Here is a 24,512-nt window from a genome sequence, read left to right on the forward strand (position 1 = left end):
CCTCGTTTCGCTGAGGGTGGATCGCGTAATCGCTGGAAAACGAGCGACCCAGCTTCTTCTTTTTAAATACGCCTACTGACTTAGAAGCTTCTCCAGAGATTATACATGGAACGCTTTGTCTCATCAAGCCTGGAGATTATGCGCACGCAAAGTACCTTCCGAGAAGATTATAGGGGTTGAATAGCTGGGTGTTAATTTATATATACATACATATTTATATAAAGATATCGATATTTATCGAGTCTTTATACTATGATTAGTTGACTATTTGGTTATTGCCGAAAATCAATGTTGAATACAACTTGCTGAAATTTAGTAACTTTCTTATTTTTTTAGAAAACATTAAAGAATGATGGTGTTTAATGTTACGGAAATTTTCAGTGGATTTAAAATATTTTAATCTTTTTCCATCACGAACGACGTACGTAATCTAACCCATTTTCTTAAATCTCATAATTAATTAGGGCGTGCGAGCTGAGGTGCAAAAGAGATTACCTAAAGAGTGGTCTGAAGAAGAAATCGACCAGCTTACAGAACTTTGGACACAGTTCAAAGACGATGATGGTAATTTTTTAAATTTATTTCCTTCAAGCTAATTTTTGATGATATTTCCTAATTTCTTTTCTATTTTCTGAAGGTATAAATTTAATCGGACAATTGATTTCAGAATTTTTCTTCATTAGTCACATTTCCTTTAATTTTTATTATTAAAGTTAATTGCAATTATTAATCACCAGTAAATGGAACAAAGAGTGAAGTTTACAACTCGACGGTAGTAATATAAATTTCTCGAGAACTCTGCAGCATATTGTAGTAATTGCCATTTATCGTAATTTATAATTTATCTGCGAATCATACGCGCCAAAAATGGCCTTAACCCAATTCCCGATATAAATTTCCGCGATAGAAATTCGCCGTAAATTTCAGCGTTAATTCTAGCCGGTTATTCGCGTTCCGAAACTGTTGAAATATTTCGCGAATGCGAAATTCGTGCGAGAATTCGTTAACACTGGAACGATTCCTAGGATTTAATTAAGCTCCGAACATCGGACACGCTTGGCTGCTTGTAGTAATAATTTCGAATCCGTTGGGACGAACGAAGAATAATATCCTTCCTGACAGAGACATTTTCAGAGAAGTCTTGTAAAACTTGTTTCATTTTCATACGAATTCACCGCTCTCCATAACTTTTAATCTCCGAAGTCGCTTCCACGCCAAACGTAATTCTCAGATGTCCACAAAATGTCAAGGGCATTTTTTCTTCGCCTTCTCTTAAAACATTTCCCTAAAGTGTTTTATATTCTGCTATGTTCTTACTCTGCGGTTGTTAACCCTAGAACTCCCAACAGGCAGACCAAAATATCCACAAAAATGTCATATCGTAAAGAGAGATAATTCTTTTTTAAATTAAATTCGTTCCATTACAAATCTTACGAACACGAATTTACGCTTAATATCGGAGTCGCGTTTATACGTAAAGTACCTTATAATCTTTCTAGAAGTTAAATTAAGTATAAGTACATAAAGAGCGACGTCGAATTGACTTATAAATACATTTTGCCGACGTGAAATAAAGTCCGTCCCTTTAGATAAAGTCCGCCCGTGTCCCTTCGTAAGCTCTAATTGATTTAACTTTAAATCCCTTCAAAATCTCCGACAGTCGTCTCGGTCTTCCCTCGCGTACGATTCTCCCACGAAGCCTCTCTATTATTCGCGCACTGCAGCTTTCTGACGACGCTATAAAAATCGAAACTACTGTGTCCTCGACAGATCCCGTGGATTTGATTTTCACCGGTCTTAGAATAAAGCGACCGAAGCCGAAGATCAAGGAGAAACTTCTGGAATTAGGATTGGTACAAGATCGCAAGGAGTTGCGCAAAAAGCGATCCAAAAGAAGCAACCAGGGTGAGTATACCTATTCGTTCTTCCTCCCTCATCACGATCCGGTCTGGAGCATCCCTTGTTCCGGCCAATCCCATCCTATTCCATTCGCATCTGTCTTTCTTACTATCCTCCGATTCCGCGACTATTCCCATTCGATCAGTCTTCTAGTAACGCGATTGCCAGCGACTGCATAGAGCGACTCGCTTTCAACGGGGAAAGCGAAACGATGTGGCAATGGAGAAAGAACGCGAGAGAGGAAGCGAGAAGGAGTAGAGATCAATTTGTACAGGATTCTTTTCGTACTTCTGTACCGATTTCTTACAGATCGGAAAGAGAAAAAAACCTTTCGTCGATATTATCAGCGAAAACAAGTCCGCTCGTATGTTGGCAAGATTATTTTTGTTTTCTTTTTTTTATTACTTGCAAATGAAACGAGTGCGATTTCGCGAGAATTTTGACCTGCGTATGTTAATTGTTTCACTTTTTGATCTCAATATTATGAAAATGAGAAAATGTTAAACTACGTTCTGATTAGGTTTAATTAATATTTCCAAAAATATTGGATATAAGGGTATAACACACAAAATGTTTCAACTATGAACACAAGGAATGTTAATTTATAAATTCAGGTATTTAATTATGCTACAGATAGATGTTGTGTAATTGCTAAAATCACGATATGCATTATTGTGCATTTTTATTAAATTATTACAGTATTTAAATCCCTTTGTTTAATACGGGTTATACTTGTAGCAATTACGGATTTAATACAATATCCATGATAAATAGAAATTATAGAATCGGAATGTGTGCTTCTAACCCAGAACTATTCTGGTGATCTAAATTTATCGAATTGTTAAACATTTATACCTACCATGTGGTATTCCGCAATCGTGTAACAAATAATGCAATCAATCTTCAAAACATTCGCGTAGATTTATTTACAGTTGAAATAACAAATGTCACTTTTTTCACAATTTTTAATATTTCAGAATTCAGAGTATATTTTCTCTGTCAAAAACAGAAAATAGTTGCGGTAACAAATTGTAAAGTATAATATAAAATTACAAATAACAAATTATAGTAAACATTCAATGTGTTATTTATTTTTTATTAAAAAAAAGTTAGATATAAAACTCGAACATATTTCATCTCTTTTTCACACGAACGTAATGTGCTCTTCAAGGAAATTTGTTCCAATCTAATTTTTTTCAAATACTCGAAATAATATTTACGTTATCTTTTTATTTCTGTTGCTCATATTTGAACGATATCATCACGGAATATCAATCTTGTTATTTAATATTGGCTGCGAATTCCAGCCGCACTTTCGCCGCTCTTGGACCAATATCACTCGCCTTAGCTTCCTATTATGGTGCTGGGAGGAATTTCATATTTATCATGGATATTGTTTTCCTCTCTCATGCCCCTTATTTGTATTCAATGCATTGAGATAGCTCATATCATAGATATACTGCAGTGAGATGAAGCATTGCTGAGAAGTTTTGGTTCACCGTATGTGTCTTTGAAATAACATTTTCCCTCAATGTCGTATTTTGATGCAATCTCTCTAGTCCAGATGGTACTATTCTGAATAGAAAATATGATTGTTTTTTTTTGTAGGCAACAAAATAGATATACTCAATTAATATTCCGAGTATATATACAGATATGTCAAATCTGATAGTACATTTTCTCTGAAAAGAAACATCAAGCATGTCATATATGCGTAGGCAAGAGAATGCTGGAATATAAATTATTCAGACTACAATACATACATTTCTTTTTCCAACAGTTAAAATTCTTAGATAAATTATTATATATTAACCCTCGAACGGCACACATGGGTCTTGCTTTTTATATCAAAACTGAATTATTTTCTTTTTCTGGTTCAGAAAGTAATTTTCATAATTTTTCATAACATTTTTTCTAATGTTTTTATAGCAGAGTAATTTAGTAGAGACCTTAAAGAATACGTGTGAATTTTTACAGAATTTTTCGAGCACTTTAAGAGCCTTTTAAGTTTGAATCGAACACGAATGGCCCATGTATGCCGTCCGAAGGTACCGAAAATAAGTGTGCTGTTCGAGGGTTAAAATTAATATTTTTTGTAGAAAGAGAACTGTGCATAATATATTGTATATTATAAATGTGATACAGATTCAAAATAAATTTAGATCAAGCCAAATTATAATTTGGAGTCATGTACTTTCATGTGAGATCTAGAGAAAAAGAGTTTAAATTTATATATTTTATACGTTCTTTAATATCATGTTCGAGATTTATCTAATGTAACGTGAAATATCTCGCATACACATATACGCGCGACATTGCACGACGCGCTTTACACACGCTGATGAACGCTCGCTCGAGAAAGGTTCACATCGTTTCCATGCATTGTGCGCAAAGGTAAATCGTCGTGGGAAACGCAAGCTGCCAGTAATTCTGACGGGAACGAAAGTTCAGCCACCGACGACGAAGACGGCGAAGAAACTCGAAAATCCTCGAAGCGCGGCGCGCCTCGGAGGAGCGAGGAGCCGACGAAAAAGAAGCAACGGAACAGACGGAAGCTACCGACGATCGTTTACACGGATGCACAATTATCCGGTCTCTTGAAGGACGTCATCGACAGGAGTAAGTATCGCTGCCCTCTCACGGTCCTTCCTCCCATCCGCGTTTTTGTGATTAATGAGAGCGTACTTGTCGCAAGAGAAAACGGCGCGTGCAACATATCCCTCGCTTCTTCCTTCACGCAGGATAAATGTTCTCCTTGCTGGAGAAAAGGGACAACGATGATTTGCAGAAGCCATTACGCGGAAAAAAAGAGATGACTTGTCGGAAAAACAACTTCTCTCAAGTCACTGTTTGGAGTATGTCACGTCGCAAGCTTCGCGAATCTTACAAAAAAAAATTGTTTTTAGAGGAAATTTATTATTCCGGTTATGCGAATCTACTTTGAGTAATTTGCAAATGATGTAGTAATTTGTAATATTTATATAAAGTCCAAAAGAATTATAAAATATTGCATCTTTTTTGAAATATTGTTCGATATTAATCAACATAAGGACATAATAAATAATACTTAATTGATCATTATCGGCTAGCAAAACTAATTAACGAAAAGAAAATTAATTAATTTGGAAAATCTCTGGGGAAAACCTCGCGTTAAATCAGACATGGAAGAGGCATTGGAATGGATCAAGGAATCCCTGCAAGACGTTTTGGACGATCGTGACGAAGAGAGCTCCGAGGGCATACCCTTGGTGCCACTGACAGATTACTCGTTGGCCGCGATGGATTCACCGAGTTTTCAAAAGCTCCTTCGCGCCATGGGATTTGTGCCACCGGCTGATGGCCAGGAATCTTACTGGCGTATCCCAGCGAATATACTTACAACCACACTTCAAAAACGCTACAAACTCATCGAAAACGCTTTAGCTGGCGAATTTATTGTTGAGGGTAAGTGATTTTGCAAACATGATGTTCGAATGGCGATCATATATTTTAGAACGAAGCATATTTTAGAAACGCGTAAAGATCATTCCGATACTGATGAAAAGATGGATGACAGTGAAGACGATATTGATGTGCTGGAGAATGTTAAAAAGTTCTTTGCGTCCAGAGGTCAGTACATACTTTTTTGATAACTTTATCGGAAAAATATATATCATATGTTATAGAGATGAGAAACTTTGCACGTTATCACAAAATATTTTTAGCTGCCTGAAAAACAATCAATTTATCATTGATATCATTGATTTAAATTAAAATTTATGAGTTACTTCTTTAGATATGAACTAGTTTTAAAAGTTTTTTAAATTGAGATTTATTATGGCAGCGCGTATATCCACCTCTGGAATGTTACTGTGGACGAATTTTTACTTAAGTGTTAATTCAAATTTAGTATAATTTTTTAAATTAAAATTTTGATTAACTTAACATAATATTTAATAATGTTTAATATTAAAATTTATTTTCTTTTAAATTAAAATAGTATTTTAAACTGAAATAATTCAGTTATTCTATACTTAACAATCTGTAAAATAAAATAAAATAAAAATGTGAAAGGATTTCTAATTACGTGGGTGAATTTTTAAATTAGTGTAAAAAATATATGTTTATATAGTATTCTAGGATTAAAATTTCGATTTCTTACTTTCATATATATAATATGTAGAAATCTATAAAAATTGAATTATCTTTAATCTATAAAAGTCGAATTACTTATTTTTAGATCCAAAACCGTCGACTTCTAAACAGTCGGAAGTATCCACTAAAATTCAATTATCACAGAAATCTAAAACGTTATTGAAATTAAATAAAGAAAGTGATGAAACAGAGGATACAGAAAAAAATAATGAAACAGAAATTATAGAAAAAAATGATGAAGCGAAAGTTGTAGTAAAAACAAATAAAGGTACTTTGCTATCAAATAATTTAATCATTTTAATGAACAAAGGACACAGAATAATATTTTCTCGCCCTCTGTTACTCGAGTCGGTAAACCACTGTTCCTTTATCATGAGTTTACCGACAAATAAATTTATCGGGTTAAGGGAATCCTAAAGTCGTCTGTATTACCGACTAAACCATATAATTTTTGTATCGTAAATACTTTTTTTGCCGTTCACAGATTCAAAAATCCTTTTACAGAATTAAAGTATACGCATTAATACGTGTCAGTGAGGTAGAATTTATGCTGAAAACGATTTAAAAAATTCAAAATTAAGTTTTTTTTTTACCATTTTTTAGTCTAATATGGCGCTCCAGAACTGCACGTCGTAACATTTGTTTCATATAAAAGCTGCGCAATCTGTATTTAAAAAATAATAGTTCACGGGCACGTAGTTTGCGTGACGAAACAGCGTCGAGTGCTTAGAATTAGACTTGTTAGATATTTTATCGCGACGAATTTACGATACGAAAAAGGTAATGCGACTGCGCGCATTATTGCTGCGTGAGATGTTAATGTGGTAGTATGTAAAAGATATGTCGATGTGCTGTAAAACAGCAACATCTGGCAATTTCGTTAGAGTTCGAGCTTTGCTTTAGGATCCCCTTAGACATTTAAACGTTAATAATAATATTTGCAATAATACAAAATTTTAGAAAGCATAGGTAACGTGAGAAATCGAATAAGGATGGTCGACGATTCCTCTGAATCGGAAATGGAAATTGAAAGAGATATCGATCATAAGAACGGTCAGTATTGCTGATAAAAATAGGAATCGATCGACTTTCTTATTATTGATTAATACGTATTGATCATAAATTTCCATATTTTTTACAGACGATATAAAGAGAGATAGATCCGATTCTTCACCTGATAAGGATAAACCGTCTACTAAAAAGCGTCGGTTACTCGATAGTGATGAGGAGGAAGAGCCGCTAAGGAGTAATTATACCAAGGCAAATGACGCTCACGTAATAATTAGTGATGATGAAGAATCATTACCCAATGTGCGGTCCGTATTATCTCGCGTAATAATCAGCGACGAAGAAGATTAAGAGAATGCATTTATACTATATATTCGTTATTCTAGATATTTAAAATATTCTCGAATGTTCAAAATGGTATATTATGTCACATTATATTATTTTACATCTTTTATTTAATCCCTTACGTAAAATAATATGATCAATATAAAAATTAAATTAAAATACATTTTATCGATTATTCTACTGTAATAAACATACTTTGCTAAGATTAAAAATTGTTGCGATAAAAAAATTGAGATAAATATTCAGTTTTAATAATTAAAATCATAATTAACACAATTATACTATATTTTAAGAACTACGTTTATTTATAATTCAATCTTGAGAAAAGAATATTACAGCTTTAACATTGTTAACTTCAGTTGGGAAGATGAGGTTCGAAAGATTTACAGGCACCCGCTTTATCCACGAGCGCTCGTACTAGAGCATATACCCTAAAGTGTTGTAAGCTTCATCAAAGTCCCACGTGTTCCCTATCGTGGTAGGCCCTTACGAACAATCAGTGGCACCCAGCGTACACTTCAGGGTGCCAAGAAAAACAGTTCCCGAAAGGCGTCCACATTTCGCCAAGGAACGACGAAGAGAACATGCGAGCGCAGCGGTGTCGGCTGGCGAACGTATCTTCAGCATTACCGCGCCGTTGGCTCTAGGTCATCAGCCCTGGTCACGTGACAACCTGAACAGTCTCGCGTCGCGCGATCAACCTCCTTGATCACATGTTTCCCGGTTCGGCGGTTGGTCAATGCGGCTGACTTTACGTCTTTTGATGGGCAGGTGAGGAGTCTTGGCGAGTGTTAACGATACGTACGTGTGCATCGAGACGTAATCGTGCGACGAAAGACCAGCTCTCACCGTTTACGATGCCCACCTTCGATTGCTAACAATTGCAGACTTGGTGCGAATCGATAGCCAGAACTCGCGGATATACGATCAGGAGATCATGCCGGGTCAAGAATCGTGAAAAACGCCTAGCCGCGAATCTAGTTGCGAATATGTTGTTACGTGTGACAAGACACCAAGCCTTATGTAAATTTACATGCATAAGTAATCGCCAATTTGATAATGAAAGACGTCGAATAATATCTGTTCTTTTATTTCTCTCTATTTGTAATTCTTATATTACTTTAATTATATTATCATTTTTATATTTCATATTTATTATTTTATCACACTTATCATTTTATTATATCTAAGTCATTTAAATAATATATTATATATATACATATATTTGATAGTAAAAGAAACGAAAATTCCTTTTCTTTGATTTCCTTCTATAATATTTTCGTTTCTTATTTTATTTTACATTGTTTATGTATGTTTTCTTATAATGCTATATATTTTATATTTTTATTGTTATTTTATCGTTTATCTTATTTTTTATCCTTTATTTTAGGTTTACAAATCTTATGTATATATAAAATATATACGTAAGAATACATTTCTTTTCTTACCTTTATTGATTCTTTTATCACTGTATTGTAATATGAAATCGAATCTCAGCGGAAGTATTGGCGCTACCTGCCAAGAGTACCTGACGAACAGTAAGCCGAGTCTGAATGCATCTCTGACTATGAGCAGCATCCACTTGCGCTCGAGAGCGGAATGTCTACAGTAGTAACTAGAGAAGCTGATCATCGTTTCGTCATCTTCGTCACTATAAAACGACCAGATTCCAGAAGGGTGACTACGTGCATTCTAATCTCAACTTTTAGGTACCAGGCATGCATGACACAGTAGAAAGTGAACCAGCACGGCGAGTCCACTCCACGTGGAATCCAAACTGCCTCGTCAGGACACGTAGCTGTCGTGATAAGATAGCATGCGAAAGAGGTAGTAGATCGCAGCCAACACGTTTCTCATGCTCTCCGGGTAGAAGCGCGGGCTTCTTATACGGTTGTAGGTGGATAGCATCTCCTCTCTCTTTGTGAACGGTATTCCCACTCTATCGCCGATCCCTTCCATTCGCGTTCTTCCCCCTCTCCGTACTCTACATCTATACCTTTAGTCAAACACGATACAATAAAATTGTAGATGATTTTTTAAAAAGCAAATGAGAATAAGAGATATACAACGAAGATTATATAACGAATATATATATATATATATATTTCAATATACAACTTATTTAAATATTCAATAATCAAAAATTGTTGAAATTAATTTCCTTCTTAATTATATCTAATATCTACTTAAAATAATAAAGGAAAAAATTGGCCACATTCAAGTAAGTATATTAATAACAATTACTCATATCAATATTTTTATAGTTTTGTGTCTAGAAAAAAATCGCGAGAGACATTTAAACCTTAATTAATTTTATAACACTTGAAAATTGTTTTATACCGTTAACACTATATTAAAAAGATAAATCTAAAATAATATAAAAAATAAATAATAAAATAAGAAATATAAGATGTTTTTTAATAGATAGAGTAATTAAAATGTGAAAAAGATAATAGATTAACTATTTTTATGTATTTTATATTTTAAAAAATTATATTTCTTTTAGGTTATTTGAACAATAGACATTCTGTATTTGTTCATATTAATTATACGAATCATCTGTCGGTTGTATATCGCTATCTTATTAAGAAAGTATAAATACAAGCAAGCTTCTGTCACAGTCATTAATCTTATATGAGCAACGTTCAATTTTAGTTCGATACTCATCGTATGACGTTTAAATATTTAGATGAAAGAAAATTATTTGTGTGAAAATAATTCTATTTTTTACGTGAAACAATATTTTACATTGCAATGTAGAAGTATGTAGAGACTTATACATATTATATCATTTGCAATTAATTACAATACACACATTTCATTTTAACTGTTACTATCAAAATTTACAAGGCTCTTATATACATATATTAAACACAAAAAGATATCGAGTTATTAATTTTAATTTATTTATTCAGTTACATCAGAAATTGTGCGCAACATTATACAATTTGACATTGCCATACCCATTATCTGTAACATATAAAATAATATGTTTATAACTAATAAAACATTCTTTGCTTAATAATGCAAAAATAAACAAAAAATTTCTGTGAATTATGTTTGGAAAATTAAATATAGATTTCTAAGAAAATAATATAAGATGAATTAAATGAATAAATAAAAATTGTTGCATATAACGTTGCTTACAACTCTGAAAGTTTCCAATGAAAGAACGTAAAATGGACCGCCGGTTAAAACAATCGGTCTCTGCGCTTGTACCATAATGGTTTGTACTAATCGACCGATATCACAAAGTTTTAATTGCTTTTTGAAATCCACTTGCTCTTTTTTTGTAAAAGCGATAAGCTCCCATCCACAAGAATATACTGAATGCGCAATTTGCAAGCCCTAGAATGATATAAAAATTGAAATTATACAGAGCGTAAAATAAAATATCGTTGCGTTTAATTTTGGATCTAATTAATTGTTATTCCTTATTGCACACTGTTCTCGTTTTAAAACTCTTAAGAGTACAATAGGAGAAAGTTTTTAGTACTTTAAAATAAATGAAACTAACCAAATGTTCGAGTTGAGTGGCAAAGAAACAGAAAAGATACAGTTCAAAGGCGGCGCATAAAAAATATTCAAACAAAGACCATAATTTCAAAGTAGATTCCATGTCAATCTGTCGAGATGTGCAAACATTGTAGTTTAATAATTCGAATAACAGCATTAAATGTCCAGAGTTCGAGTGCATCAAACTGCGTCTCGCTGAATACTGTGTAAAATAATTCGTACCGCAATTTTAATCATCGATGCTTCGAATGAGACTAAACAAATAATAACTAATGTTTCGATGCATTGCACGAACATTGTTGGTCCGCTAAAGGTTTGCAACATTTTTAGAAATCTAGAAATACATACATTTTTTTAATACGATTAACAAAGGATTATTTTGAAATTGCGATATGCTAATATTGAAAGTTTATTTGAGAGAGAGAGAGAGAGAGACACAAAATTATTAATGAAATATTAACCATTATTAAAATACAATAATATTAAGGTATTTTAGATATACAAGATATTACATAATGTACAAATATTACATCATAATTTTGCAACATAATCTAAATGAAAATGTTACTTTATAATCTCCGTATGACAATCCACGCAATTTTTTAATTTGCTTTCGAGAACGAAGATAGTTTCTGGTATGCTGTAATTCCCAAAAATTTTATTTTTTTATAGTTAAAGAGTTTGTTTTAAAATAATCGACATAACAAATAATACTTGTCAAAATTGGTTTTTGCCAATATCATATTGATGTATTGAAATTGTGCACAGATGACCATCAACATGGTGACGTAAAAAGCGTCGTAGAAAATATTTCCAAGCGTAGCAGATATTCCGCCGATTACCTGCATGAGGTACATGTAAACATAATTATTAATATCGTTGGTGTTTATCGGATACCATCCAATAAACGGAAAATTTCTTTTTTTTAATGTTTGATTAATCGAATTTATCTGATCGGGTGCCCATTCTAGGAGCAATGGATTAGCACACCAATGTAGAAGAGCGTAAATACAACTAAACGTCCAGCAGTACACAAAAAAATTAGAATATTTACGCGTGTATTCCATGTGATTCGTATATATTCGATATCCTAATAAAAAAATTTTCATTAGCAATATCAATATACAGAAATAATAATTTTCAATATTAATGATTTGAAAAAACTGCATAATATTAATGAACGTAGATTATGCATTTTTTTGAATCAACATACAACGTGGAAAATTATGTTATAAATATTCACTAACAATAAGTTCGAAACATCAAAAACCGTGCAATGCAACGTAATTAATAATACAATCTTTCTTTACTCATCTCTGACGAAAAGTGATTTAAGATATTATCTGCCGTGATATTTTAAAAACATGAAGAACACACGCGTAAGTTGCACTCTTGTACAATAATAGTTAATTGATATACCTTTCTCGCTGTTATCAATCCGTTGGCAGAGCACGTGACATTTTTCTAACTTCAGAAAAAGATCAATGATTTTCCTCTTTTTCTTTATACAATAACACCATTTTATCAAACCAACGGCATGCATGCTGATTACTCCGATGATGTTAGCAAATAATTTCAGATCATTGCTCATCATAAGCGCCATTATTTCCGAAAACAGGAGCAGGAAGTTTGTCAATATAAATACAAATGTCGCTGCCGTTAAAAGTAATACTTTAAGAAACGAAAATGATTTGACTGGCCAAATACAGGCATATCCGAGTACCAAGAGCAAATTCGTAATGTAATTCTCTAAAGATATGTCTTCTCTCCTGTACGCTTTGTTATCCTCACTCTTGCGATTCATTTCGAGTATGAATCAAGTAGAGAGGGGCGGGCGGATCGGTATATCTCTGAAAAATCGAAACGAGAACCATCTTTTGCCTGAAGATGTGTGTCCAGTTACGGTTCATTCGCGCGAAAAGATACTTGGTTTCGCGCAAGTACGCGAGGAACATAATACGGCTCTTGTTTCGCATATTCCCCGGATACATGTACACCGGACAATTACGTACGTTACGTCAGACGACCTGAGACTCGCGTATGTACGTACACGATCTGACTCACGGACAGTCTCACGAAGCGGTGAGTTTTATCGGTGGATTGTACATGCGGCGAACACGCTTGTGTAATCGGCAAACAGAAGATAAAGGCTTTTGTTTTTATTCGTAAGTAAAAGTATTTCGTCGCGAGAAAATTATCACAGCTGACTCGACATGTGTAATGATAAGATTTAGAGTTTTTTTTTTTTAGTTTCTAACAAATAATTTCTGACGACTATATAAGTATCTATACTTTATGCACTCAATATCTAATTTTGTGATTTCTCTGTATAATAGTGTTGTATTGATATAATAATATTATATAATATAAACATATTTAAATATGATAGGTAATGACAAAGTTAACTCTCAGCTGATCAAGTTAAACTTTGAAGGTACAATATTTTGATTGTAAATTGTGGTAGATAAATTTAAATCTGTGAAAAGATAAATAAAATGCACAATCCAACTTCTATGATAGTAAAAAGTCGATATTAAAGCTTTTGCAAATATTTTGTTTTTTAGATTTTTAGACAGTCGAGAACAATATAAAAATGAATGAAGCTGAAAGATGCTGATAAAACTCCACATGGCGGATGATTAATATAAATTTTTCACGAGTATATTGAAAAATATTTGTACATTGCGTTACATTGATATCTACTACTTTAAATTGTAACGTAATGAAAGAGGAAAATGTGACAGACTCACGCAGCAATTCTCTCGTTCGCGTTCATACAATACCACTCGTACTATTTGCACGCGTAGAAAGCAATTTTCGTTCTGTAATGCGATCCTTGTACTTAGGGGCAACTTAGCGTGGAGTTTCCGGGATCGTGAGACGTTCTCGGCAACTGCAACGCGCGTGACTCGATCGCTTGGTCTCGAGCATGATTTATGCAAGCAAATAAATGTCGCCGTCGTGTCATTAGATCGGTTCGTTTGAAATGCAAATAGCATTTGCAACGCGCATCGGATACACTCTCCAATTAAGTGTCCGCGCAAACTTTTCCCGTGGCCCGGGTGGCCGCGCAGGAAGTTCGCGAGTACTTTGAAGTCGAATATAGATTCGCCGAGCGTGAAACTCGATATCTAATTACATCTCCCGAGTCATCACCGGAAGCAGGATCGTCGGGCAAGTTCCCCTCTGTGCACGCGTGTTTGTGACTGACTGGGTGGGTGGGTGGGTGGGTGCGAGCGACTCCCTTGGTTAATCTTCGGACCCTAGCTTTCCGTTTGCCGCCAGTATCGCGTCATCTCTATCGGCCGTCACATCCGATGAAAGGCGGAATCGTATAATCGCATTTCGCTCTTAATCTAATTGAAATCTGCCGCTGACGCGTCCGCGAGGACTTTCGCAGTTATCGACGCGCTTTCGATTTGTATCTCATCGGCAGCGATCGAACGAAGGAAAACATCGAAGCCGTTATTTAATCCACCAGCGCACAGACGCGATCTGTAACGAAGATTACAGAAATGTAATTAGTGCTGTTAGACTGAAATGTAATTTCGAGGGACGTCGGATATGATAAGGTAGAAATGTTCGTTCAAAATCTAATTTAAGACATATATACATGGGAAGTTTTGGTTAATGTATGTATAAATTTCAAAAATTATAATGCACAATAAAATGGAACTTTAATCACAAAGGGTAAGTTTCTTTGTTGCAATTTTTAAATCCGCTTAAAATGAATAATTCTCTAATGGAATAAATCCGATATTCTCATAGTCGATTCTCATCTCAGACTCTCTGAAGTATAGTTTTAAAATGTCATGAATCAATCACAGAATGATGTATTTATTTTACTTAAGAGGATCTTGAAATAGGAACGAACTATGAATACCAACCTATGTGCGTTACATTGATTCCATTCACTTTCCTGTTATTCAACTAACTCATTCGTATTAGTGCTTGCTGGTAACACGTGGACTTGTGTGAACGCAAACGGGGCGTGGAGCGGTCGGGCCGAGTTTTCGGAAGTATCGAACGGGTTCCGTGTCTCACTCACGGTCCCTACCCCTGTCCCCGTGCTCTCCTTGCGCCCCGTTGGTCCCGGAGAACTCTACTTTGGTGATAGTATCCTGCCGCCCGTGTTGTCCGACGCGTTGCCGAATTTTGGCAATGATTGATGGCTATTAAGGACCGGGCCAAACCCGCTCCGCTTATTCCGCGCGCCGTACTCACAACGGCACGTACCACGCTATTTCGCACCGCTATATTTACGAGATTACAATTAAACCAAAAATAGCGCACCTCGTGAAACTACCAGGGCTGGATCAACGTTTCGCCGGCACCCGCGACGAATTCTTACTTCAGAAGTCAACTACAAAGATGCAACTCATTTTTCTACGTTACTGAATATTTGGAAAATAACACGAGTAAAAGATATACGTGCGTCAAGTACATAAAAATTATATTGAAATTACATTGAGTCTTCGAAGATGAATGATGCGACATAATAGAACTGTTTTATTTCTATACTAGTTCACACAAGTATAGTAATAAAAAACAAACCTAAAGACAAAACATTTTTATGTAGGTTATAGATTGTTTATCACAAATTGTGTTTAATACAGTTGCGTTGCACAGCTTCAATTATTTTATTTTTCTCTTATTTCAATACTCTAATGGGATTGGACGTCTCCCTTTTCCCATTATCGTGCATTCGGATTCGAAGCTTGAGAGCTACGAATTGTCAAATATCAACGTATATTCATCCTCATGTAATCAAATCAAGAGTACCGATCGCAATCTCTCGCTTTCAGAGATGTCTTCGTATCCGGTACCGCACAACGACGCTCGTTGGGGATGGGATTACAGTTTGACGAAGGGCTCGAAGGGGCGGACGAAGGGAAAGATCGATGGTCGCTGGCAGGAGAGGCGAGCGTCGATGAAAAGGTCAAAGGTTTCAGGTGTGTTTGCGCTTCGCGCACGGCTGGTACAGGTGCAGCCTCTTCCGCGGCTCTGCTTGCCGTTGCAACAGCAACATACATGACTCTTTATTAACAACAATTAACATTTGGTCCATTGTTCATACAAAGATATATTTCGTTGACAATACGCGACACCATCTGGCTGTCGCAGTTGAAATAACAAGAGCCTGGTCTCTGGCCTGATGCAATTGTGAAATACTGTCAACAGAATTGAGCAAATCAGCCGTAATTTTGACGTTTTGCAAGATTATTGCAAAAATGACATATTTATTTTCGTTGTAAAATAAACAGCAACGTTGCTTACTTCTAACTTTGCGTATCAACGATTATTCCTGTAGCCTCTATTATGCAGACTACGTCGCAAATAGAGGCTGGAATTGATAAATAGCAAGACGAAATGAGAAATGAATGCTATAAGATAATTAATTTATTCAGTGTATTGAGGCATTATTCCTTCCGCTGTATATAAGTACCTCTACCTCTCAGTTTGTATTTTATAAAACTCGTTAATACGTTAACATACATATTTAATTACCCAACTTGAAATTTCATTTAAATTACTGAAGAGTCTTTATTAATGTTTATTTGTACTTTTAATCGCCATGATGAGCAATAAACTGGTCTGCAATTATGTAACAATACATTTGTGGTTATTATGTTTTTAATTATCAATTATTATTAACGAACTCTTTTCTTTCTAGTCAAATTCGTTTCCTATCGCATAAATGTCAAACGGACGGGTGCGTTTGGTTCAACATTATGTAGGTACCAGAATCGACCCAATTGTCAATCCATAGCGGATCGATTGAAGGCCGACTGATAAGGTTCGCGGGTAGCAGGCAAGTATACGCGCGAGTAAGATTATTAGCGTCGTAATGACAATCTCGAGGAACGACCTCGGTCAGCACGAAGAACCAGCTTGTTCGTCGTACTCTCCCGTTCCAAAGATTTACCAGTCTCCGGTTATGTTTGATGCACCATTATGTTTTCGATTACGGTAGGTTAGTTGCATCGGTAACGTCATCTCTGTCGTCAGCAACATGCCTCCGATACGTCAAAGCTAGCGAAACACGTAATTGTTCGTCACGCGTACCTACTGTCGCCGATGCACGTAACATTAACATATAAAGAACCCTTGGCGAACTTATTATTGCATCATGAGTTGATAGCACTCATTTTTTCCTTCCGCTTTGATCACGCGTGCGTCTAACACGAATAACTAATGACTGCCGAATATGCATAGAATATTAAACTGAAGCTCAAGTATTTCAATATTTGAAAGTGTTTTGGAATTATTTTTCATTTAGATGTAATTTTTGAATTTAACTTATATAGAATTTATTATATACTTATAAATGACATCATTAATAAATATTTAATACATTATAGTTAGTACTGAAGATAAAAAAAAAACAATCCTTGAACCTCTTGAAATATACATATATAACTCTCACTATTTTTTTTTTTACGTATATCAAATTTATTATAGACGAAAATGATATTTTTATTATTTCGAGTGCTGGTATTACTATTTAATGATAATAATGGTGTTTAATGTGATACCAGTGTTATATCATTAATAACGATGCATATATGTAGATAATGAAAAATTTGTCTTTTGTCGACTGTATCATCATTCGACTGATATTGCTGGTAATAATTCACTTAGATATACAGACGGTACATCGAGTGAGATAAATTGTGGTTGGCAGAAGATAAGAAGCTGGTAAAGTCGACGGATATTTTTGTAACAGCGAAGCAGAAATGGCAGAAGTTAGTTTCACTAGACTTCAGTGCATATGATTATTACAAGTCGTCACATACGTATGTATATACATATAGACATACATGATAAATTCTGATTAAACAATGTAACTTTTAGCGAATTATATATTATACATTATTATTGTATGCCTAAAGCAATTTTTAAATTAAATTTAAAAGTCAAATTAAATTTTGCAAGCGCGCTGTTTTGTAATGTTTTTTTAAAAAATTTAATCTTGTTAAAACTTTTAGAGAAGAATTTATACACATTTTGTTTCCGGAAGAATTTGAGTATATTTTAGATATAAAATTCTTCATCCTTTCTTATGTAACTTTAAATAAAGCGTACTATGAAGATTAATTAAAGATTATACTTGTCTGTGATTGGAAAATTAAACATAAACAATTTATTATTATTTCTCTTTTTTTAAACTTTTATTTTACGAAAAGAAAAATTGTGTAATTTTGATAAATGAAAGGATCGTTCTTTGCAAAAACTAAAAGATTTTCTTTATTACAATTTCATAATTTTATTTTTCTTGAGATATAAAAATTTGATATGAAGTAATACCACATGAGATTGTGCTTAATGGTTTTTTGCGAGTTTGTTTTGCATATGTACATGTATGAAATGAAGTAATCGAATAATAAGATGAAGAGGAAACCTATAAAGTAACATCGGAGCAATCATGAGATAATATTTTTACTTTTTATTATGTAGATAATTTATACTTTAAATAGAAAAAGAATAGAAAATGGAATTAATATAATAGAAAAAAAATAAAAAATAAATTAAATACAATACTTATAGATTTTGATACAGATATATATTTACAAGTATTAATACAAACATTAGTAATATATACTGGAATAAAATTTAATATAAAATTTTGGTAATCAATTTATACTACATTTTCTTAAAGATAAATCTGTATAATATTTCATCGGCAGTAAAGGAATAAGAGTAGTTAAAAAAATTAATGCTATGTATTGTATAATAATCAATAGTTAAAAAAATTAAAAAAAACATATGTACAAGACATTTGATTTTTCTATGTTTAATTGTATATAAGTATGTATAAAATTATTAACTTTTATGTTACATAAGGATAATTTCACAATTAAAAATGTATTGAAGTAATTTTATATATTTGCAAAATAAGTAACTATATTCAATATTATATTGCATATCTATTTTTTATAGAAATATGTATATAAATAATACGAAGAATATATTATATAATGTCTCGAGTTAGGACGGGGGAGTTGTGCTATCTGATCGAAGTTGCGATGGCGCAGCTTCGCTGTACGCGATATCGAAGACGCTTTTTTTCTCGAGAAGTTGTTGATGGCGTAGACGACCGCCACTTTGGAATGATGCTGCATTTTCTGACTGCAGATCACTTTCGGATTGTTCGTATTGCGCTCCACTCGGTTGCATTTCAAGACATCTTTCTGGGGATAACTGTGGCGACGGATGCGGCGCCGGGGGTGGATGAAGATAAAATGGAGGTGGTATTCTCTCGTATTTGTATTCCGAGTGCTGCAGCAGACGATGCTGCGTGTCCGAAGTAGAGACCGGCGGTGGTCTAGCGAATATCTGAATCGTCGGGTCCTCCTTGAGACTACCCTCGGCTCTTCTTAATTGTCGTCCTTGACGCACAATGGCCTTTAGCTGTTCGGATTCGACATTCACCAGAGGTTTGATCTTGCGTCTGGTACGCGGCGTCATTTCTGAAGTTTTGCGTTCCATTGTTAACTTCTCTCTTTGCTTCGTCGTTTGCTTCAAGCCTCTACTTACCCAGCGTGGTAGCTGTTCTTCGTCATCCGCTGCTTTCTTCTCCAATCTCCTTTTCTCCGCTTCCTCGCGTTTCTTATTGTACCAGGCCATGTACTTCGATTGCGTTTTGTTCGTATCGACTTCGCCAGTTTTCGGAGGAATTGTAACTTTCTTGTCTGTCTTAAATTTTGATTTAGATACCTGCTCTTTTCGAGAATGCTGTTCTTCTTCCCTTCGTGGCGATCGCTTTTGCGATTCACTACTTCTTGTTTGCTTCTCTGAATCATCGATAAATTTACGAGATCGACGCTGAGAATAACTCGGTGTAGCTTTTTCTTCTGATTTATCAAGAACCCGTTTTCTCTCACCGGGTGAAGGCGCCTTCAATCGTTCAGATTTCTTTGTTTTCTTCACGAAACGTTCGGAAGGTATACTTTTCGCAATATATTTTTTCGGAGTTAACGATATATCACTTTCTTTGCTTTTTACTTTGTCTATCTCAGCGTCTTTAGTTTTAGTTTTGTCCATTTCAATGTTTTCAGTTATTATTTTATCTTTTTTCAGATCTACTTGCTCAGATTTGCTTGAGAGCGACGTAGTTGTACTTTTATCATCTTGTTTCACAGATTTGGATTTTTCGGACTTTTTACGAGGTGTGAGAATCTCGCTTTTAGATTGTGTGTCTTCTTTGATTGCGGAAATTTCATCATCAATATTTTCTTTTGATATACCGCTTAATTCTTGAATACTTAAAGTTAAAGGAACTATATCTTGAATTGTTGTCAATACATTTTTTATTTCCAATTTTATATCAGTTTCTGGTTCTTCAATTTCGATTTTTGATTCGAAATCTTTATGTGCTTTATCTTTATCGTTTCCTTCTTTTAAAGGAGATATGGACGAAATTCTTTCATCAGAGAAAGTCCTTTCAGATGTAATAGCGATTTCTATATCTTCTTTTAAGTCACTCGTTGATTCAGTTGTGATCGAATCTTCTGTCTTCTCAATTTCATCGAGCGATAAGTTACTGTCTGTATCCTCTTCTAGTTCGGTTTCTGCTCTTGCGTCTTCTTCATCTCTGAAAGTTCTTATATCAGACATTCCCGCTATTTCAATGCTTTCTTGCTGCTGCCATTTTTGCCGATGACGCGGAGTATCATAAGGTCTCGCGGTCAATGTTGTTTTCCTGGAAACATCACTGGATGAGTCGCTCTCCTCCGAAACATCGAGTATATCATCAATAAAGCTGCTAAAAATTGGAACGCTTACGTCTGCTTGCTGCTGTCCTTCGTCTTGTGGCTCTACGACTGCTGCGCTCTTAGAGATTATTACAAAACTCTCCATCATGTCTGGCTCACTGACAGTCGGTTGCAGATTCGAGTCTTTCGGCAACAAATCGGTAGAAGATTCCTTATCAAGTACTTCAAAAGAAGTACTTGATAAGATAGTAAAAGCTTCTTCATCAGATCTTTCTTTTAATGCAGATATTTTTTCTGTCGTTTCTTCGCCTTTTTGAAAAGGTAATTCTTCTTTTTTGGAAGTAGCGGGGTCCATTAAAGATGTGAGGAACTTATCTTCATCAAGTTTCTCTTCTTTCGTTTTGTGGGTGTCAGATAATCTTTGAGGAGATATGTACAGTTCTTTCTTAGTTTCATGGCTTTCAATTTCTGGTTTGACAGTAAGATCGTCGCTTAAATACTCCAATTCATCTTTATCAGTAGTTTTCTTTACGATATCTGGTATTTCGGTGAGCTCAGATGATCGAGTCGAATCATGATCTGATTTTGATGCTTCGTCACTAGTTTCATCAATGTATAATAATGTATCATCATCGATTGCAAATGCTCTCTGAAAATTATTTAAATTTTTGGTATCATCTGTTAAAGATCGACTGGTATCGAACGGTTCTTCAGATGTTGTAGTTGTTGATTCTTCTCTTTTCTCTACATCAAATTCCTGAATTACATATTCTTTTGGTTTCTCGACGTTACTTTTAATTTCACGTAACAAGTCCTCTTCATTTTCTCTCTGCATTAATTCTTCCACCATCTGTCCAATATCTGTTCTTGTTGAAATTTCCTTAATATGATTCTCTGATTCAAGACTTACTTCTTCTTTCTGATCCTTTTCAGTTTTATGCAACTCTTCAATTTTGTCTGTTTCACTTGAATATAATGACATATATCCATTTGTATCTTCTTCTTTTTCTTCTTCTATATATTCTGGTCTATCAACTGATTTTATCGAACTTTCTATATGTTTTTCCAATGCATTTGCTTTTTCGCTTACAGTCTCTTCGGCATCTTTTGATCTCTGTATTTTATGTAATTCTTTTTTCGGTGTAACTTCCTCTTTTTCTAACATTTCCTGTTCGGTTTTATAAAAAGATTCTTCTGCTATTTCTTTATGCTTTTCAGATATATAAGCTATTCTTCTTTCAACAGCGCTTTTCTCACTATAAGATGGCACTTTCTCTGTTTCTTCTAATGCTTTTGTGATAAGAGAATCCGAAGGTACTGTTCTCTTGCTGCTGTCTTCAAACTCTCTAGTAGAGACTTCAAATAATTCAGATTGCTCTTTGCTTGACATGTCTAATATTGTCTCAATTTTGTGTTTCGTATCTTCCAAATTTTGACGAATTGCGAGATCTTCAGCAGTTTCCTTTAACGTCAAATGTTCTTTGTCAAAATCGTGATACGCATTGCTGTTGAAAATTTCATTTTCAATCGTAGCTTGCATTTGATGTTCTAGCTTTTTCATCCGTGGTTCTATTACGAAATCGTCAGAAAATTGTTGTATTATTTCGGTATCTTCTTTACCGCTCACAACGTTTTCTTTATCTACGGTTCTGCTCATTGTTGGAAGAAACACGCTTGGCTGATCGATGTCTCTTCTCTGCGGCTCTATCACGAAGTCATCAGAAAATTTCTCGCTCATGTGTAGCCTCTGTTTTTGTTGATCCGCGTGATTCGATGGAATTTCTGAAGATTCCGTGCTTTTCTTGTCGAAGTCCCGACTCATGAACGAGTCCTTTTTACCATTTATACGATCGGAACTTGTACTCGTGCTCGGTTCCTCCGAGACATGAACATGTTCCTTACGACCAATCGCTGCTAACTTTTGCATACGCGATGTTACTTTAGTAGTTTTCTCAGTCTTTGGCCTGCAGCTTTCTTTACTTGCTGCTTTTCTGCGCTTCTCGAACTCTCGATCCTGTTGTATGCTTTGCTTCTTGCGTTCTTTACTTTCAAGCGTTTGTCTTTTCGCTTTCGTATGGCTACTTGTTTGTTTGTGTTTCGCAACTTCTTGGTGAGAAGCTAATTTCGACTTCTCCGGTTTTTCGAATTTATCTTCGTTCTCGGAACTACCAGCACTCATAATCTGCGGTTGCTGGTATTTAAATTTTTCTCTCTTTGTTTCTTTTGATATACTTGGAGAAATCTCAAACCGTTTATACTTCTTTGAGTCCTCTGCTTTCTTCGATGTACTGTGATCCGAATTTTTATTGGAATTCTGCGAGGTTTTCGATTTCTCTTGACTTGTACTTTCAGACCCAGCAGTAGAGGTCTGCTGTACTTTTTTATCAGTGAGTTTACTCAGTTTCTTCGTCAACATTGTAATCTCTCTTTCTAAAACTCGAAAACTAGGTTTTATTACGGATTCTACCTTTCTTTGCTTCTTTATTCTACTTTCTTTCTTGGTACTTTTCTTCTCTGTCGTTTCACGAATATATTTTCCATGATCGATACTTATTTCAGGAGAGGACAAGCTCTTCACTTTTTTCTCATCAGAAGATTTATCGTATTGCTTATCTGCTTCGGTTGATGAAGAAGAACCATTTTTCTCGCCTAGTACTTTATATCCAATATTGTTCTTTTCGGTGTACTGCTGACAAGTTTTTATTGACTTTCTTGCTTTCTCACGACAGGTACTTCCATTCTCGTCGAGAGAATCTGAGATTTCCCGCAGCACTTTAGGCTCTAGTACCTTTCGTTCCTCCTTCACTGCTTGTACTTTCTTCCTCAAGATATTCAGTCGTTTGTCGAAACATGGACCTTCCTCTTCCTTGATAGGCGTTTTCATCCATCGCGTTCTCAATTCGCTTTCGCCGTGGCGTTTCTTCATCTTTTTTCGATTTCGGATATCTTCATCGGATTCGTCATTGTCACTTCTACTTCGGACATGTCGGTCTGTTTGTGTCGCAGCAACTCTGTCAGTTTGCGTCCCGATTGCCACTTGTCCGGGAAGACTTTGAGTCTCTAAGTAACTTGCGGTATCCATCATTACGCCACCAGCATGTCTAGATTCCCTTTCCAATAGTATCCTTGTCAACAGAGCGTTCTGTCTTGCCAGTTCCATATCATGAAACGTGTATGACTGCATCGTCGTGGATTGTGTTTGGTCTTTTACGATTGACGGTCTATCTTTGGGCGATATCCCTGGTACATTTGTCGAAATCTCTTGGTGACGAACGTCCCGCATCTGTAATTCCGCATCTATGTTTTGCGCCGCGTATTTATCGTCCATCGCTAGCTTTTGCGCACTTGATTCTAATTCTTCCGCACGTCGACGTCTGACGTCCAGTTCTTCTGGTAAGAGAAGAATTTCCTGCTTGGATTGATATAAATTTCTCGAACGTTGATGAGAGTCGATGGTGCGTACTATTTCGGGTTCCTGTATGGGCAGTTCGTGTCGCATTTTTTGATCCTGCATGAACCGCTCCAAAAGTACATTCTTGCCATCTACTATAAAAGTTGGATAATGGCGATGTTGACTTCTATCCTCCACTTGTCCGCGTGTTACTAATTGCAGCACCTCTGCGTTACCCTCACGATAAAAATGTTGCTCTCTCATCGCCATCTCATTATTTAATTCCGGATCGACGTATCTGTAATATGGAATAATATAGAATGTATCATTAGTCTTTCGTGCTGGGAGAAATCTTATTGCAATATTTAAAAAATTTTTATTTTTAAATTTGTTATTTATCATTAAATGCGTAAATATGTAAAAAAAAATTTATTATAAAATAGAAAATAATTATAAAGAATTAAGACATAATATTTTAATGAAAATAAACTTTTTGAGATTGA

At 34.9% G+C, this 24,512-nt stretch overlaps 3 protein-coding genes across 3 annotated transcripts in view; 1 reads left to right on the forward strand and 2 right to left on the reverse strand.

The window, feature by feature from the left end:
- The window catches only part of timeout (circadian regulator timeout), a 100,430-nt gene extending 92,375 nt beyond the window's left edge, over window positions 1–8,055 (forward strand). The window contains exons 20-28 of the mRNA XM_018537556.1: window positions 465–564; window positions 1,771–1,905; window positions 4,294–4,518; window positions 5,059–5,343; window positions 5,410–5,508; window positions 6,119–6,250; window positions 6,997–7,086; window positions 7,175–7,308; window positions 7,909–8,055. Coding sequence (XP_018393058.1) covers window positions 465–564; window positions 1,771–1,905; window positions 4,294–4,518; window positions 5,059–5,343; window positions 5,410–5,508; window positions 6,119–6,250; window positions 6,997–7,086; window positions 7,175–7,308; window positions 7,909–8,055 — 1,347 coding nt within the window. The remainder of the gene's footprint in view (window positions 1–464; window positions 565–1,770; window positions 1,906–4,293; window positions 4,519–5,058; window positions 5,344–5,409; window positions 5,509–6,118; window positions 6,251–6,996; window positions 7,087–7,174; window positions 7,309–7,908) is intronic.
- Window positions 8,056–10,293: 2,238 nt separating this feature from the next.
- On the reverse strand, window positions 10,294–12,706 carry LOC108772102 (odorant receptor 13a). Its single transcript, XM_018537557.1, has 7 exons — window positions 12,626–12,706; window positions 11,617–11,744; window positions 11,471–11,542; window positions 11,125–11,236; window positions 10,904–11,011; window positions 10,534–10,734; window positions 10,294–10,356 (listed from the first exon to the last, which is right to left on the reverse strand). Exons 1-7 carry the CDS (start codon window positions 12,704–12,706, stop codon window positions 10,294–10,296), a joined length of 765 nt encoding a protein of 254 aa, XP_018393059.1.
- Window positions 12,707–18,891: 6,185 nt separating this feature from the next.
- The window catches only part of Cad88C (cadherin 88C), a 29,850-nt gene continuing 24,229 nt past the window's right edge, over window positions 18,892–24,512 (reverse strand). Inside the window, exon 39 of the mRNA XM_018537558.1 lies at window positions 18,892–24,307. Within this exon, the coding sequence (XP_018393060.1) occupies window positions 18,892–24,307 (5,416 nt within the window). The remainder of the gene's footprint in view (window positions 24,308–24,512) is intronic.

This window comes from Cyphomyrmex costatus, unplaced genomic scaffold (assembly GCF_001594065.2).
Source record: "Cyphomyrmex costatus isolate MS0001 unplaced genomic scaffold, Ccosl1.0 scaffold18, whole genome shotgun sequence".
NCBI lineage: Eukaryota > Metazoa > Arthropoda > Insecta > Hymenoptera > Formicidae > Cyphomyrmex > Cyphomyrmex costatus.

Bases quoted from the DNA above. Each gene is read 5' to 3' on its own strand.
- LOC108772102 (XM_018537557.1), bottom strand. From the start codon at position 12,706: ATGAATCGCAAGAGTGAGGATAACAAAGCGTACAGGAGAGAAGACATA. The intron at 11,543-11,616 runs GTATTATTTGTT...TGGGAATTACAG, and splicing joins GCAAAAACCAATTTTGACAA to CATACCAGAAACTATCTTCG. The intron at 11,237-11,470 runs GTAACATTTTCA...ATGTATTTCTAG, and splicing joins TGTCATACGGAGATTATAAA to ATTTCTAAAAATGTTGCAAA.